The sequence below is a fragment of the Lingula anatina genome, chromosome 8 (assembly GCF_051362555.1).
Source record: "Lingula anatina isolate TDL-2025a chromosome 8, LinAna3.0, whole genome shotgun sequence".
Taxonomy (NCBI): Eukaryota; Metazoa; Brachiopoda; class Lingulata; order Lingulida; family Lingulidae; genus Lingula; species Lingula anatina.
This window is the reverse complement of record NC_141774.1, coordinates 9,892,038-9,908,804: the sequence shown is the minus strand read 5'-3', so window position 1 is coordinate 9,908,804 and position 16,767 is coordinate 9,892,038. Positions and strand designations below refer to the sequence as shown.

The window sequence follows — 16,767 nt, the reverse complement described above, 5'->3', positions numbered from 1 at the left end:
ACTAGTTCTCCGTTTTCACAAGGTATCAGAACTTAATGTCAAAAGTACATTTTTACAACCAAGCAGACAATTCTAGTGTAAGTATCATATTGTGTGTACCTTGACAGGGGTGGATTTAGGCCGTCTTCTGGGTTGACAGTCAGAAGACAGTCAGATTTTCAAGTTTACATTGACGGGTATCTAATGTTTTCTGTCGGAAGACAGTCAAAAATGAAGAATGGATCAACAAAGATAATTTGGAAGACTGTCAGAAAATATCTCTGGATCTGCCCCTGGTTGAATAAATCAGAAATAGTGTTCAATAGTTGACTAAGCTTTACTTTACATGCATAATAACCGGGGGGTTTCCCCAGGATTTGGGGTACAGGGAGTCCAAAATGTGAATCTGTAATTTGGTCATCAATTCACTGGAGTGGATCAAAAGACATTTAAGACAGTCTTCCAAATTATCTTTGTTGATCCATCCTCCATTTTTGGCCATCTTCCAACAGAAAAAATTCAATGCCCATCAGTGAAACTTGAAAAATTCTGACCGTCTTGTGGAAGACCCAGAAGACAGCCTCTGTCCAACCCTTATTCACAGGGAGTCCAACCCAAGCAAGCCTAACCAACCAACCCCAAATTTTGTAAGCCATCAAGCCATCTTTGGAAATACAGGTGATGTTTTCAAGCTAATGGACATCCATATGATGGCTGGACGGCTCTCTGGGTAAAGCCTTGATAATAACTTAATATATATTTTTTAATGTGTGAGCCCAGAAGACAGAAATTCTCCTATTATATAAAACATTACCTGTCTGTCCATAGGCAAATATACAGGCATTGTAGCCCTGGAATGCTTTGTCCAATACTTCCTTCCCACATCTGGCATAGACTGTGGACTGACCTATACAGAAAAAATAAACAAAAATATTTTGAAATATATACATAAACATGTGTTATTAAAAATATTGCTGATTGAGGAAAAATGCGTGTGTGTGAATGTATGTGCATGCGCGTGTGTATTCACCATTTAAAGACAAAAATGTATTTCTTATAAACAATTATGTAAAAATCAGAACAGAAAATATTCTTTGTTGTTGATAATGACAAAAGATGTCACCTGAATACAGTATGGAACTCAACATCAGTCAGTTAACCTTTTCTACGACAATTACCAGGCCATATGGGACTTAACAAGATTGGCAACTATCACCTAACGCACACCTGATCGAATTGTTCACCAATTTAGACACGTTTCTCAAACCAGTGTAAATTTCACCTGCAGCGTTTGTTACCTATTAACAGCTGCAGAAGCCCTGAATTATTGGACAAATCCAGCGGAACATTATATTCCACTTCCTTTCTAGATTCCATAAAAAGCATTGCAATTTCCTTAGTCACACTGAAAATCATTTGATTATCAATTATTATCTTTTCTTCTATCAAATTGGCATAAATGAACGTCACATTAAATCAGATAGGGTATTCTCAAAGCATTTGTTAAGAGGCGGAAGATAATTAATGTCCACTTAATGACGGTTGACGTAACTTTAATATGTGACACTTATTACACAAAAATTATGGCACTGTGCAATTAGATTACCAGTTAATAGTGTCTTCTGTTTGTCACTTTGATTTACCAGTAATCACTTCTTTAAAACACTCTAAATATGTATTTACTTTTTTTTTTAATCTACAACTATTTCAGCTTTTAATAAATGTTTTCTAAGTTTATGAAGATATTATCACATATATAGTTAAATATATATTATCATTAAATACTTTTTTAATTTTTGATAAGTAGAATTGATTTTTATTCCTTATCTTACTTGTTGCCTGATGTTTTTCCTCTCTGTTACAAATTACATAATCTTATAATACAGACAATATCATAAATTAAATCTTACCCAGAAAGACAAAGTCAACTAAAAGAAAAATGCACACTCTAATTGGAAGTTTTTTATCTTAATACTTCATTATAAAAAGCGATAACATCGACTGCATCCCACTCCCACTTGAGTCTCTGAGGAAAAGGAACTGATGACAACTTAATACATTTCCATGTCTCAATTTCTCCCATGAAATTGCTAATTGATTATTTTCTATGAAATCTTCAAAGTGCGACAAATGATGTATGCTCCAAGAAACTGCCGCTTCATTTGAGTCTTCGATTTGTTTCATCAACATGCATCAGCATCAGCATTTGCTGCATAAGACTTCAGCAACAAAACAACAGCATGCACGCTAGTTTAAGCAGGTGTAGCTTTAATTTCTTAATTTGTTACAGGTGAAGTTTTTCTTCATTTGTTACATAATCTTATTTAAACTCGAACTAAATTAGATACTGGGAACCAATTTGCTTCTCATTTAAAACTGTATTAATGTGAATGCAACTGGCATCAATTTCTTGGTTTCTTTTAATTGCTTTTTTGCTTTTCCATGTCCCAGAAATGCTTTTAAAATAGCAGAATCTCTATGCATTAAGTACTTTCCTTACAACAGCACAATTGTTTTATTGTTGTTGCCTTCATAACATTCTGTGCCAAGAGCTTTAAAGATCTCTCTCTCTCTCTCTCTCTCTCTCTCTCTCTCTCTCTCTCTCTCTCTCTCTACTTACAAGCAAATTTTTCCTTGACATTTTCATCAATGGACCAGAAGGAATGGTCAAATGCAAAAGTCTGAAAATAGTAACATAAATTATTGCAATGTGTTATAAAATTTGTTTCTAATGTATCCACGTTACACAATTTGTTATAAAATATGTCTGTAATGTACCCATGTTATGAAATGTGTTATAACATCTGTTTCTTATGTATCCATGTTATTCAATGAGTTATAATATATGTCTGGGGTAGCGCTAACACTCGCCAATTTAGCCAAATGCTAAAACTGACTTAAATTGGCTAAAGAAAAAGGGCTTGATTTGACATGTTTTAGCCAAATTATAACCATTTTGATAACAAATTGACAAAAATGTGGTGATTTGGCTAAGTGAAAAAAATTGCTAGCGCTACCCCAGTATGTCTGTAATGTATTCATGTTATGCAATTTGTAATAATATCTGTTTGTGATGTATCCACGTTATGCAACTCATCTCTTTGTATTGTACCTATGAATCACAATAACATATTTTTTGTAACGTGCTTGTATAAGTGAGTGTATGCGGGTGACACTAGTACTTGTATTTCATTTGAGTTGAGTGCTTTTGCATTACGTACTTACTATACTTTCTTCCTAAGTGTAACAAAAACAAAAACAAGTCATTTACCTTTGGCGCCCTCTTGTGGCTATAAGATCCAGCATGGCAACAATCGATATGTCGTACCAAGAGAGAGATGATGGCCACAGACAATGATGGAAAATGAAATGAAAAGAAGAAAACAACCAGCATTAATAATAATAATAACAATAATGACAGTAGAAATAATAATAATGATAACATATTTATTCAATTATTTATTGAGAGTTAAAAATCCATAAAAAAATTCTATAGAAAATAAAAATACAAATTTGAAAGGATTATTTTTAATTGATAACAGTATTAAAAGCAAAGAGGAAAATGTCCAATTATAATTTTCTATTATACTCAAAATCTAAATAAACTTGCTATGGTTATATCACATTGTTTCTTTTGATTGATGTCTAAAAGACAAATGAGACTTTGGCTTTCAATAATTATATTAGTTAAATGAGGCATGGCATTCATCAAGAACCTCCCAATGAATGTTCAACTTCAAGCATTCTCTAAAGAGAAAATAACTTGAAAAGGTCATCATATTTTGGTCCCCAGTACGTCTAACATCTTTTATTACAGTGTCAGGTGCATAATCATACTAAAAATCCTTTTCATTTTCATCTTTTATGATTTACATAAAAACATATACAGTAGATAAGAACACAATGTATGATATGGCAGTTAGCCTCATTATCAAACCCCAAAGCCTAAAAATTACAAAAGTGACGTACACAAAAACTCTCTATGTATAACATGCCTTCTATGATAACCTTATAAACTCCATTAGAATTATCTAGTATTTTAAGGAATTACATGCCTCATAAAATTCCTCAATGACCTGTTGTATACTAAATGATTAGGTTAATGCTATCTATGGACCTACATGCCGTTCCTAGTCACTTTTGGTCCACCAGGCACAATACAATCCATTTTACACCTTTGCATTGCAATGGCAACAGGTCTGACACCCCCCCCCCCCCCCCCCAGTACTTAAATGACAAACAAGCAAAAAGTGAAACTTACGTCTAAGGTATCAGAAAAACATAGTATTTGATAACTGTTTATGGGAGATGGAGAGATGGGAGTGGGATTTAGCAGTCAACAGAATATTAATTTTCAGCTGGTCAAAACATGTTTACTAAAGAATATCAATCTAATCCCTCAGTTGTATGGCTCACCACCCCTGTAATCCTAGGTAAATGGAAATCCACAGAGAGCTGTGCATCGTTAGCTCACCATATGAAACCAATCTAATCCTTCTGTTGTACCACCCATCGACACTGTAATAAACTAATTGTCTTCTGTAAGACCAGTTTCTCACGGTGAATAATCTTAATTAACTTTCTGAGATGGACTGTATCAAATAAAGTCATTGCAACCCAAATGAAAACATACCTTTATTCAAATGACATTTTTAGAAGAAGTCCACATTAAAACCATCACAATTACGTAAAACTCATCATTCTTTAATGAAACGGTTATTGCTTTATGCAATCCTAACCAGAGGCCATATAAGATACTTAACAATGAGAACACCAATATTGTCTGCCACAAAAGTGAAGGCATTAATTGAGTTTTCTGACAGTGTAATGCAATAAAAGGTTTTAACTCTGGCGTGGTGCCAATGACGTCTGCGACACAGAGGCTTGAGCTTTGTATTCCCCACAGATGGAGCCACGGTGCAATAATTGTTGGAGCTTGGAGTCCAGTAGTTGTCTGCTAAAACATAGCAACTATGACAGGGTTCTCTAAGCTAGACCCATCTAGCAGGATCGATCCATCTCCGAGAGCTTTCTTGCTAAATTGCTCTAGCTTAAGCGGCTTAGATGTCTGGCATGCCTACTGAAGCTGCTCAGGGGCGGATTTAGGCCGTCTTCTGGGTCTTCCGGAAGAAGGTCAGATTTTCAAGTTTACATTGACGGGTATCTAATTTTTTCTGTCGGAAGACGGTCAAAAATGGAGGATGGATCAACAGAGATAATTCGGAAGACTCTCAGAAAATATCTCTGGCTCTGCCCGTGCTGCTGATCGATAATTAATTCAGTACCCCCTTGCAGCTTCAGTATAGTCATGACTGACATCTAAGCCGTTTAAATTGATTGCAATTTAGCCAAAATCCCCTTGGTGATAGATTGAACCACAGTTAGTACGATAGGGTCTGGGCATGGTCCCCTAATGTATCTACATAAGGCATTTCAGGTCTATAGACAAGGAGGGTTGGTAGGGGGCTCCGAAGAACAACCCTTTTGACCAGAGGAGGTCTTCTCTAAATGGCAATTTCTTCTAGGTTCTGTGCCATTTTTCAACTCAAGTTAGGTCAAGTAAGCTGGTTAAAAGGTCCACTTTTTCAGAAGAACCCCACGGCACCCCACAACTACCTTTGAAATTTGTTGTCACAGGCACACAATGGTGATTTCTCATTTGTTGGGAAACAGGCAATTGTCTTCATGTTAGCAGGGTTCAAAGCAGAATTATATATATATATATATATATATATATATATATATATATATATATATATATATATATATATATTTTTTTTTTTTTTTTTTTTTTTTTTTTTTTTTTTGAAGTTAAGATCAATTTTTCACTCATTGACAAGTTTTTGTTTGTTTGTTTGTCTGTTTGGAACCCCCCCCCCCCAAAGCACTGATACCAGCTCGCCTACAACTCGTCAGAGCACTCAACAAATACTTAATAACAAAATGGTTTATAATCTAAATAACTAATTATTCATCTGATCTGTTTACCTCATGCCTTTCATGATTCCCATGCTATCGTCATTTATTTATTACATTTTTTCTACCTCTGGGCAGCAAATTGATCTCCAGGTTCAAAATCTAAAGGTACCTTTGCCATTCAGTGTTCACTAATGCAAAAGAGGTCCAAGAACGCATGCTAAATAAGCTGATTTCCCCTAAGAACCAATGCCCTTTTAGTCATGTTTCATAAGTTGGGCAACCACACTGCATTATGGATTAAACATTTAGGGAATAGGTTCTGTGTGACAGTGGAGAGCATTTACATCACGTTGAGCTAAGAGTTATATTGAGGCTCTGGAAATTCTACAGTGCAACTCTCACAGGTTGTTTTCGTTATATTCTATATTGCATTTTTTTTCTACTGGTTTCAGATAAAAGCATTACAACTGTTTTCAAGTTTCAGATTTTTCCTTTATTATATAAAATCATAATACTCAAGTTACTATTTTACCCTACTAAGTCTTATCAAATGAATTTTCTGGCTTAAGATAAAAATATTACTAGTAAATTTATTATCCAGATTCAAAACGTTTAGAACTTTATCCTGAAACGACAATACTTGTAGAGCTATTTTATCCTAAATCAAATGCAAAAAGATTCAATACTAGATATGCCTATCATATCTTTTATAATTTTATAAAACTATTTTTAAACAGTGCCACAATACTTTCCTCGAGAGAGTAATAGGGCTCATTTCCATAGACACCATCAGTCCATGTAGCTCGATCCAACTCTGCGGGGACTCTTGCTGAATACAATCATATAGTCACCAGCTTTTCAGTATTCTACTCAATGCCCGGCATGTAAATCTGTTAAACTGATTGCAGCCAGCGGGAGTCCTTGCAAAGTTGGATCGATCTACAAAGACCGATGAAGTCAGTGTGAATGAGCCCTTATATATGACCTCCATGATAAAATTTTGCAGAAATAATTTTCCCTTTTTCAGTTTTTAGGTCAAAAGCAGAGAGAAAAACGACTCTAACTCACAAAAAAGAATAAAAAACAGTGAATTCAATTTAAGTTTTTTAGGATCTAAATCAAATCTTTCAATCTATGTTCTGACTCATATCTTGACAGCTGTTGGCACTGTTGAAATACATTGTGCTATGCCTACTGAAGACTTACTCTAAGTGAGCTTACTGATATTTTACCCTAAACTGAAACAGATTTTGTTCACCAATAAAAAAAATAAACATAAAAACAATGTTTTGTCTTGAATTCTTAAAAATATTGATTTAAAGCATCCTTATGAAAACCTGTGTTCAGGTCACAATATTCTGCTGTAAGTTAAATCAAAATATGATCCTTAAATAATAAAATGTTCAGAAAAGTGAGAAATGTAAAATTACCGAGTAATTCCAATTAAAATTACTGAAAATATCAGATTTGACGTTTTAAGTTTACCATATTCTTTACAAAAGTTCAAATTCTTCTCGCCGTTATGTCAACTATGGTTAAAATCACTGCCGAAATGCAGAAACAGAGAATAAATGATGATGGCTCTCTGTGAATACAAATTCAATTATTTTTGTCCCCGAGGAAAATGTCTTGCCCTAACTGCCTCAGCATACCATGCACATATCAAACTTTCCTCATAACAAAATTCACCGATGTGGAAATTAGAAGGTAACATGGCATGCAGATAAAAAATAGCTCTCCGCAAATCCCAAACTCAATTCAGCACAGGAAATTATGACCAAATGCTGGTTTTTTTGCACCAAGGCTAAGGAAACTGTAAAATATTGTACTTTTATCTTGCTATAGTTAATAGGGCTTTTATTAATTTCTCTTTTATCTTTGCTTAAATCAACTTTGAGAAAATCATCCAGTTATCTGACTAAATGGAAACCCATCTTAGTGTCAGCCAAATTGACAACATGGTTACTGCATTAACATAAAAACTCGTCTTCATCAATTAATTTTTTGATATGATTAAGCAAGTGCAGCAAAGCCACTGTGCATTTTTAATATTAATACCGAAATATCATAAATATTTACATAATTTCACTAGTCTTTTATCTCACACACACACACACACACACACACACACACACACACACACACACACACACACACACACACACACACACACACACACACACACACACACACACAGAAAGAGAATGAGAGAGATCTACATCAAGGTGATGTAAGAAGAAACCCCCCCCCCCCCAATTCTTGCCCTCAAACACATCTATAACTCATAAAGCATGCTGTATATCAACAAAAAAACAGAGACAAAAACCATGGTCTGATTATGGCCTGATCTAGCAATCAATATTTCCACTCCCCCGTTTCTTTGTTCACTGTCACATCACCACAGAACTAATGAACAGTTACATTGATTTAGATGTTTGTTTTGACTGTGTCTGTTTTGGTGCATTTTTATTAAGCATAAATATTTTAATTCCAGGTGTATTGTATTTTATTTTATTAATTTTTTTGTACATATATCTCAATTAAATATAGCATTTTGTCTGTATGAAAGTATATTTGCCTGCCTGTCTCTCTCTCTTTCTCCTTCCATCCCTCTTTCTCTCTCTCGCCCCATCTCTTTCAATCCTAAATCCAACCCTAGATTCTATTTCTCCATCTCTCTCTCAATCCTAGTCTCTCTCTCTTTCTTCCCATCCCTCCTTTCCTCACTCTCTCTCTCCTCCTCCCCCCCCTCCTCTCTCTCTCTCTCTCCCCTCCCTCCCCCCTCTCCCCCCCCTCTCTCTCTCTCTCTCTCTCTCTCTCTCTCTCTCTCTCCTGTATGATCCAGTATTTCTAGACACAAACAACCTCTCTGTCTATCCCCATGTAGCAGGTATGAGAGGAGTGTGAGGCATGATATCACATGGTATGGGCTGATCCTCAGCTGATACCAAGGAAAGTGCTGAGTGGTTTCCATGCTAACCGTTACCATAGGTACCAATTCCATGACCCTGGCTGCAGTAGGGACAGTTACGCATTCATATTCTGCTTCCTTTCTATATTGAGGTGTTTATTACTCCTTGAAACATCCTGGATTTCTAGTGTTTTTTCATCTTTTCATGTGGTCAATATGATGGGCTCTGTTAGACTAATGCACTGTTTTTTTTTTCTTGTCAAGATACTTCAAAGTTTTATGAAAAAAAAAATGAAAGAAAAATGATTGCACATTGGTTTCAGGGTCTTTTGGGGCATTTCTAAATACCTTTCAATACTGTTGAACCAGCACACCTAACACAATGTACCAGCACACCTAACACAATGTACCAGCACACCTAACACAATGTACCAGCACACCTAACACAATGTACTCACATACCTGACAGTGTACCAGCACCCCTAACACAATGTACTCACATACCTGACACAGTGTACCAGCACACCTAACACAATGTACTCACATACCTGACACAGTGTACCAGCACACCTAACACAATGTACTCACATACCTGACACAGTGTACCAGCACACCTAACACAATGTACTCACATACCTGACACAGTGTACCAGCTGTTCAAGGACAATGTACCAGCATACCTAACACATTGTACCAGCTTTCCTAACACAATGTACCAGCACTCCTAACTCAATGTACCACATACCTCAATGTACCGGCTCTCCTTACATGTGCTTCCCAACCACAGAGTGTGGTTTCATAATAATCCCATCAAAGCCTGATTTGCAGAGCATTTAGACCTAACCTTCTGTATATTTTTCTTTATCTCTCCTTCATAAAAAGCCATTTCTTGGTAAAACTGTGATTTGAACTGCTTTAAATAACTAACAAATAATGGAGAAGAAAGATGACTATCAATTAAAGCACACCTGTTCATTCTTAGATTATTTACCAAATCACCTTCCTTGGAATATTGAGTTGCTTCAAAGAAAGGAAGCCAATAAAGTGGTTATTTTCAGCCTAACTTTTCTCTTTGATCACAGATAATGTTAGAATTAATTCTTCAGAGAGTAAAAAAATGACCCAGAGAACAAGAAGCAGTCTTTTGATCAAGTAATATAGAAGAAATCCTGGAGGTGTACGAAGAAGACGTGTTTCCAATTGAGTTGTAACAGCTTAACTTATTTACCACAAACTTGCCGATCTTGTGATTTAAATTTCTAACCACATGCAGTCTATCTAATCTCTGTTTTCCCACACACTGTAACTGTGGTTGGCTTAAGTCATATGACTGGCCTGTTATGATTAGAAATTCTTCAACACGTGTAAAGGTTTATTTCTAGTCAATTGTGTTGCTTTCAGTTAATATGGATGCATTATGAAGACTCATTCCTGCCAAGTTGTGACAAATTAATTATATATACACACACTATCTTGCTGACAGTATGATTACAATATCTAACCACAAAAGACTATCTAGTCCCATTGCTGCCCACACACCACAACGGTTGATAAGGTTAATGTGGATGCCTCCATATTGGCCACATGCAGTCAACAGATTGAAAATACCAAACCTGTTTAATCTGTGCCACATTTTTGCTGTATTTCTTTATTGAAAACTCCGATGACAGTTTGGTTTACCGTCAATAAGTCCAGGGAGCCAGAACATTAACTAGAAAACACATCCTTATCACCCTGCCAAAAGATCACAGGCTGAAATGAGACTACGGGGAATACTCCAGGGAAATTCTAGTAAGCTTTGATGTTTTATAATGACTTGCGGTTCACCTGTTGTATTGTGCGGAGAATAGACCCTGAACACCACAGAAGCTGGCTGGTTTATGATAACCACTTTGATTGGAAATGTTAAAAGCATATGAGTTCCCACTGTGACCCAGGCACATGGGCAGTGAGAATGTGAGGGGGCGGTCGTAAGAACCCCCTCCCCCTTCCCCCAAAACCACCTTTTGGCTAAATCAATGTCAATTTCATGGGTGAAAGTTGTTAAAACTGAAAATCCTGAAAACATAGGTGGCAATTTCTCAAGGCATTTTGACCATATGATTAAGGATCAAAATAAAGACTGAAAATCCTGAAATCGGTTAAAAATCATGACAATTTTCGCCCATGAAATTTGATCTAGGTTCTATGTTATTTTTCAACTAAGAAGTGTGATGAATGGAAGGATGGACAGAAGGGTTCAAAGAGATGAATAAAGAAAAAAAGAGAGATGGAAGACAAAAAGTGTGGGAATAAAAAAATATTTAAATTCTGTTTTGATCAATATGACCTCAAAGAAAAACATAGGTCTCCCTGATAACCTTCTTGCTATTCATACTTGGTGTCAAATTGATCGCTAAATAAATTTGTCTTCAACTCAAAAACTCTTGAAGACCGTTATAAGCCTTATAAGCCCTACTCTTGTTTTTTTTTAATATTTACCATCCAATCTCACCAGTTAGCACCCAAAACTGTCCCAGGTTAATGTATTTGCGCCAAAAAAACTAGTCCCATACTATCATAAAAGCACTGTCCATTTTCTTCAGATGTCTTGTTATGGCTGTAGGGATTTCAATATTCTACTGATTTGGCATAAGTTTGGCAAAGTAAGAAAAACAGTTGTCTCAGAAATCAGTTATCTCAGAAAACATCCTTTTCCATCAGGTTAAGTGGGATATTTAATGACATTTCATTGGTCATGAAAAGGAATTTTCATCCCTATATCCCAGCGTGACAGGACAACCTGTATGGTATTAGTATGGTTGAAGTGGGAATAGTCACCAACAGTTTTAACAGCTGTAATGAAATCTTGATTTTTTTCTAAGCCACGAAATACAGAGCAATAAATATATAAGGCAATCCTTTATTAAATTGTGTGACCTATTATATTTTCATATAACACTTTTAAATATGAACAGTATTCTTGTCAAAAATAAAATACTGGGATAAGTGAGGAGCTTGAAATTTGAGTTAACCTTATAAATTTCACCTTCTTTTATGAAAATTTATTAGGTTTCAGCTGATGTATCATAATATCAATTCCTTTGCCAGAATATATGAAAGTTCACCAAGGAAGATTCAAATGTCATCTCCATGAGCTAAAATTATTCATGTTTTTTAGCTCAAAGATAAACCTTTAAAAGATTATTAAAAATTCTGAAAAATGTTTTGGTATTTGGTCAATATACTGACATTTGTTCAATAATTATATATGCTGAATAAATAATACCAAGGGAGATCTAAATAATTTCTTCTTCTTATGATTCTGAGCTAAAGGAGAGAAATACAAAAGTATTTTTATCTTACTTAAAGGTGAAAAAAACCCTACAGAAGCATCTAAAACTTTATTTATCAAAATAAACTTATAATCTTATAAAAAAATGTATAATCAAAAGCACATGGATCAGAGATCAGAGAGACAACATATGCTTGTGGGAAAAGTAATAAATTCCAACCTTACAAAAAAAGGCAAATACAAACATTGATCAAATGTAGAAGTTCATTGAAGGCATACAAATAAATGCTTTTTTGTAATAAAAACATAGAATGCATGCAGACCAGAAAACGCCTTATGCAGCTCTTTTAGACTACATAACATCTGAATGGAATGTAGTTTTTGATAGAACTTTGAAAAGAATCAAGTCATTATAGCCCATTCATGCATAGTGATGCCTAAATGCTGTGTTATGTTTAAGGCTTCCACAACTATGAAAATCAACGTAAAAAGAACAACACTTAAATCGGTCATGTGCATCGATTTTGATGAATGTACGACACCAAAGATATACAAAATATCAGAATGGAAACGGGTTTTTTGTAAAAGAAGAAAAATGGCATTATCGATACGATTTCATATCTTTATGGGTCAATAATTATTTTTGGCAATTTCTCCTTCCTTTCCCTTTTTCCCCTTTTATATGTGGACGAGGAAGGTACAGTGTACACATCGTGAATGGATGCCAATTTCAGAAGACGGAGAAATAACATCTCCCCACTTATCTAATACAACTCCTTCGTCTATTTATCTTTCCAATTTACTTGCCAAATCTCTAGGAAAGCAAGGATCTCTAACCCATGTTTGTGTACCTTAGTACAACTTGAATGTCATTCCAAGTATATGTTGAATAACTGAGAAAGCTCCTATGTACAAAGTAACTATATTTTGTTTGAAGCAGCTCTTTCTTTTCTTAAGTTATTACAGTTTATACTAAGTTTAAATTCTATCTAAATATTCCATATATTCCATCATATCATTACTCCAACTCTTCATGGTTTATTAATCCAACCCTTCAAGTTTGTTAATAATAATAATTTTAATCAAAATATATAATTATTTACTATATATTTTCATTGCATGCACATATTTCATCATAATGCAGGTATCATAAATGAAAAACAGCACTGAGTGTTCGCTAGAAAGACTGTGATAATGGAGTTATATGGAAGCAATAAAATCATTCCGCAAATTACCATTAATTGAACAAATAAACCACCAGGGAATGGACTGTCTGGGAAAAGTACAACAACGCTTACTCCACACATGCAAGTCAATTAGACGCAGTAGCAATGATATCTTAGGTAGAATATATAATTACAGAAACTTCGGCCATTTGTTCATGGTTTATCTTCAACACCAGGTGTCGCTTATAATTGCGATCATTTGTGAAATTGGTATGCTTTCATGTAGACCTGTAACTGTAAATACAGTGATGTAATCATTTATGTAGGGAGTCTGCCCCTGCTAAGTGTGCCTTCCCTTTCTTTACCACCAGGTGTCACTTTTAATTGCAATCATCAAGTGTGAATTGGTATGCATTTGTGTAGACCTATAACTCCAAATATAATGATGTAATCATTTAAATATTTGCTAAGTGTGAATTTCTTCACAAGCAATACATGATGATCAAGGTTGGGATGAACCGACTGGACATAAATCCATGAGCAGAATAAAGGTCTATGAGCACATTCAGAACAACGGACTAATAGATCCACGGTTCAAATATGGCTGACCCACTTGAATGCTCGTTGCCTAATCCCCATGGGGAATCTATTCAGTGTCTAATCAGGAATTAAACAGCAAGCTTTTTAGTGTGTCGCCATATTTGATCCACGGATCTGTTAGTCTGCTGTTGGGAATGCGGTCTATTATGTGAAGTTCAGTATAGTTTAATGTTAACTTAACCTTGGTCTGTACAGTTAGTCATACAGTCTGTGTGGTGATGTAATTTATAATTCCCAGGAGCAGGCATCTCCAAGTCAATGTCAGAATATGAAATATTGAAAGAAAATTCCAGGCAATCTTCTATTCATCATCGTGACATAATGATTTCCTCTCATGAGTCGAGTTTCCATTTAACATCATTTTCCTTTTTGACATATTATCTAAATAAAAAAAAAATGATAAATTTTACACAAATGATAAATGGACCAAAACTCCTTCCTCCTATTACAATAAATAAATAATTATTTTCCTATGTACACAATGCTACAGCTATAAGCATTACGAAAAAGCACTGAAACAATTTCCCAGAAAATTCGGTACTTGCCAGCTCTATGCACTAACAAGTACTAGTATTCTTCCTATTATTCAAAACAGACAGCAATTGTTAACAGGTGCTATTTTATTGTCAATAAGACGTTAGGTAATTCGATCTCCCCATTATGAGCACCGTCATTTTATCAACTCTGTATCAACAAGTACGTCCATAATATAGTCATATTATCAGGAATTCCTGGGAATTCTCTCTCTCCTGGCAATTATCCAAACAAATTCCTGGTAAACAAAAAGCCCTCAAATGACCCGCAAGTTCTGTTTATTTGAGTTTTTTTTTTCTCTGTATTATTAGCACATCTATGGAGGGCTATTAAGGGTCAGTCTTGACTGACTCGATATGATGTTGTTTTCATGGTATGATTTTAACAGTCCCCTCAGCAACAATTTATGTATGCAGCAACACTGCTGCAAATTTGCAGTAAATTTGTCACAAACTTAACAGTTTGCAAGAAACTGTTTGCAGGTTGTCGCAAGGACAAATTACATTTGCTGCAAATTTGCAGGAACATTAAAGGTTTGCTGGAAGTTTGCAAGAAAGTCTCCAGCCCTCATTCCCATGGTGAGATCCCTTCTTGCAAACATGCAAAAAATTTTCATAAATCCTTACAGTAGTCCTTAAAATAAAAATGCGGTGCTTTTTTTTCGGCATGGCCTATCATAATAAATACTGGTCAGAATATTTTTACCTTGGATATGAACCAGTAATGGGATAGTTTCCAAGAGCCAGAGCATGGAGATATGTGCGATATTGACTCAATCTTTTCAATGGGGAAAATCATGAATTTTGACAGATAGTGTATTTTTTCAACCATAAATTCTCAAAATTAGAGCATAATATTCCCACTGAGTGGCAGTAACAAACTTCAAAAGCAAGCTTCCTTATAGTTCTATTTCCTATACAGTAAAAAACATCTCAAATGTCAATCAGGAATACATTTTCAATGACTTGAATGTAATATATATATATGAAAGATTGGTTATTTTTCCCCATTGAAAAGATCACTTTATCATGGTCACCATATTACCACAGGGCAAAATCAATTCGAAGAGAAGACTTGTACTCAAGAGAGGAAAATACAAGTTATTCATTATTCTGGAAGGAAAAAATGCTCCTATTCAACTTTACTGGCAATGATTTCATTTAGTATTTTACAAGGCTGATTTAAAAAAAAAAATTTCCTTCTTCCTCCTTCTTAGCACAAAAATATGATGTAGCTGATCCTTCTGGGGCCATGAATCAAAAATATCCACTTCTGAATCAGCTGACAGACTGAGAAAATGAAGCAAGGCAGAGAGCACAGTACATCTTATAGCAGGTACTGATCTCCTCTGCTGACAGTATATTTACCTAATCATGATGTATGTTTCCACAGAACTCCAGTTATAGCTGGGATGTTTACATTCACAAATGTGTGTATTGCCTCCATTTTCCTTTTTTTTTTTTTTTTTTTTACTCTGAATGCAAAAGCAGAGCTGTGAGTAAATCTTACAGGAAAGTCGTTTCATTTGTTTGTTATATTCCATCCTGTTTGAACAAAAAATATATATTACTGACCCATTACCATTGTTATCATTATCACATATATCTTAATTTAGCATTTATCTAGCAATTTTTTATTCTAATTTTTAATATTGTGTAGAGTCATATATGCTCCTAATGGATCGTTTTGGACATTTTTCTTAATTTCTTAAATCTCAGCACTTTACTTTTTCAGATTGGATCTACATGAGGGTCAGGTGTACTTTAAATGGAATATACTATAAATGCTTTAAATATTTTTGAGTTTAAATTTTCTTCTGAATCAACCAAAATATTGTTTTTCGTTATCCTTATTTTCCAGTGTGTCAGGTACAGCCTTAATGAAGAATAGTGTGAAGATGAATGAACGAATCTGGATCGGGTCTGATGTTCTCTAAATGGGGACCTTTGTGAACGCTGCCTTCCAACAAATACGTAAACCCTGCAAACCTCGACCACACAAAATTGATTATGTGTCACAATGGTAGGTAATCGAAGCCAGGATTGCCAGAGATCCTGTGCTTCTAGGCTAAACCCCTCGCCAATGAGGGAAACAAGAAGCAACACTGATCTGGGGACTTTCTAAGAGGGTTCAAATGCACATTGATTTTTCATTTTTTCCTCATATAATCTTTTTTTCCTCTCTTTTCTCTCTTTTCCTTTTCTTGTTTATCGCTTTTTCTGTTGACTTTTTAGTTCTTTCATTTCTTTTAAACTGCTGTGCGTCTGTCTTTTTATTTGTCTGTCCCCTGAGCTTGTCTGTTCATTTTATATCCATCAGTTTCTTCTCACAATAACATTTCATTCTTTCTGTGTTTCTCTCTTCTGGCTGCTACCTTTCTATTC

At 35.0% G+C, this 16,767-nt stretch overlaps 1 protein-coding gene across 7 annotated transcripts in view; it reads right to left on the bottom strand.

Moving 5' to 3' along the window:
- The window catches only part of LOC106157133 (kinesin-like protein KIF13A), a 112,275-nt gene that overhangs the window by 81,132 nt on the left and 14,376 nt on the right, over nucleotides 1–16,767 (bottom strand). For all 7 annotated transcript variants that reach the window (XM_086994310.1, XM_086994314.1, XM_086994315.1 and 4 more), the window contains exons 3-5: nucleotides 3,251–3,269; nucleotides 2,600–2,660; nucleotides 794–886 (exon numbers count right to left, since the gene is read on the bottom strand). In XM_086994310.1, the coding sequence (XP_086850436.1) occupies nucleotides 794–886; nucleotides 2,600–2,660; nucleotides 3,251–3,269 (173 nt within the window). The remainder of the gene's footprint in view (nucleotides 1–793; nucleotides 887–2,599; nucleotides 2,661–3,250; nucleotides 3,270–16,767) is intronic.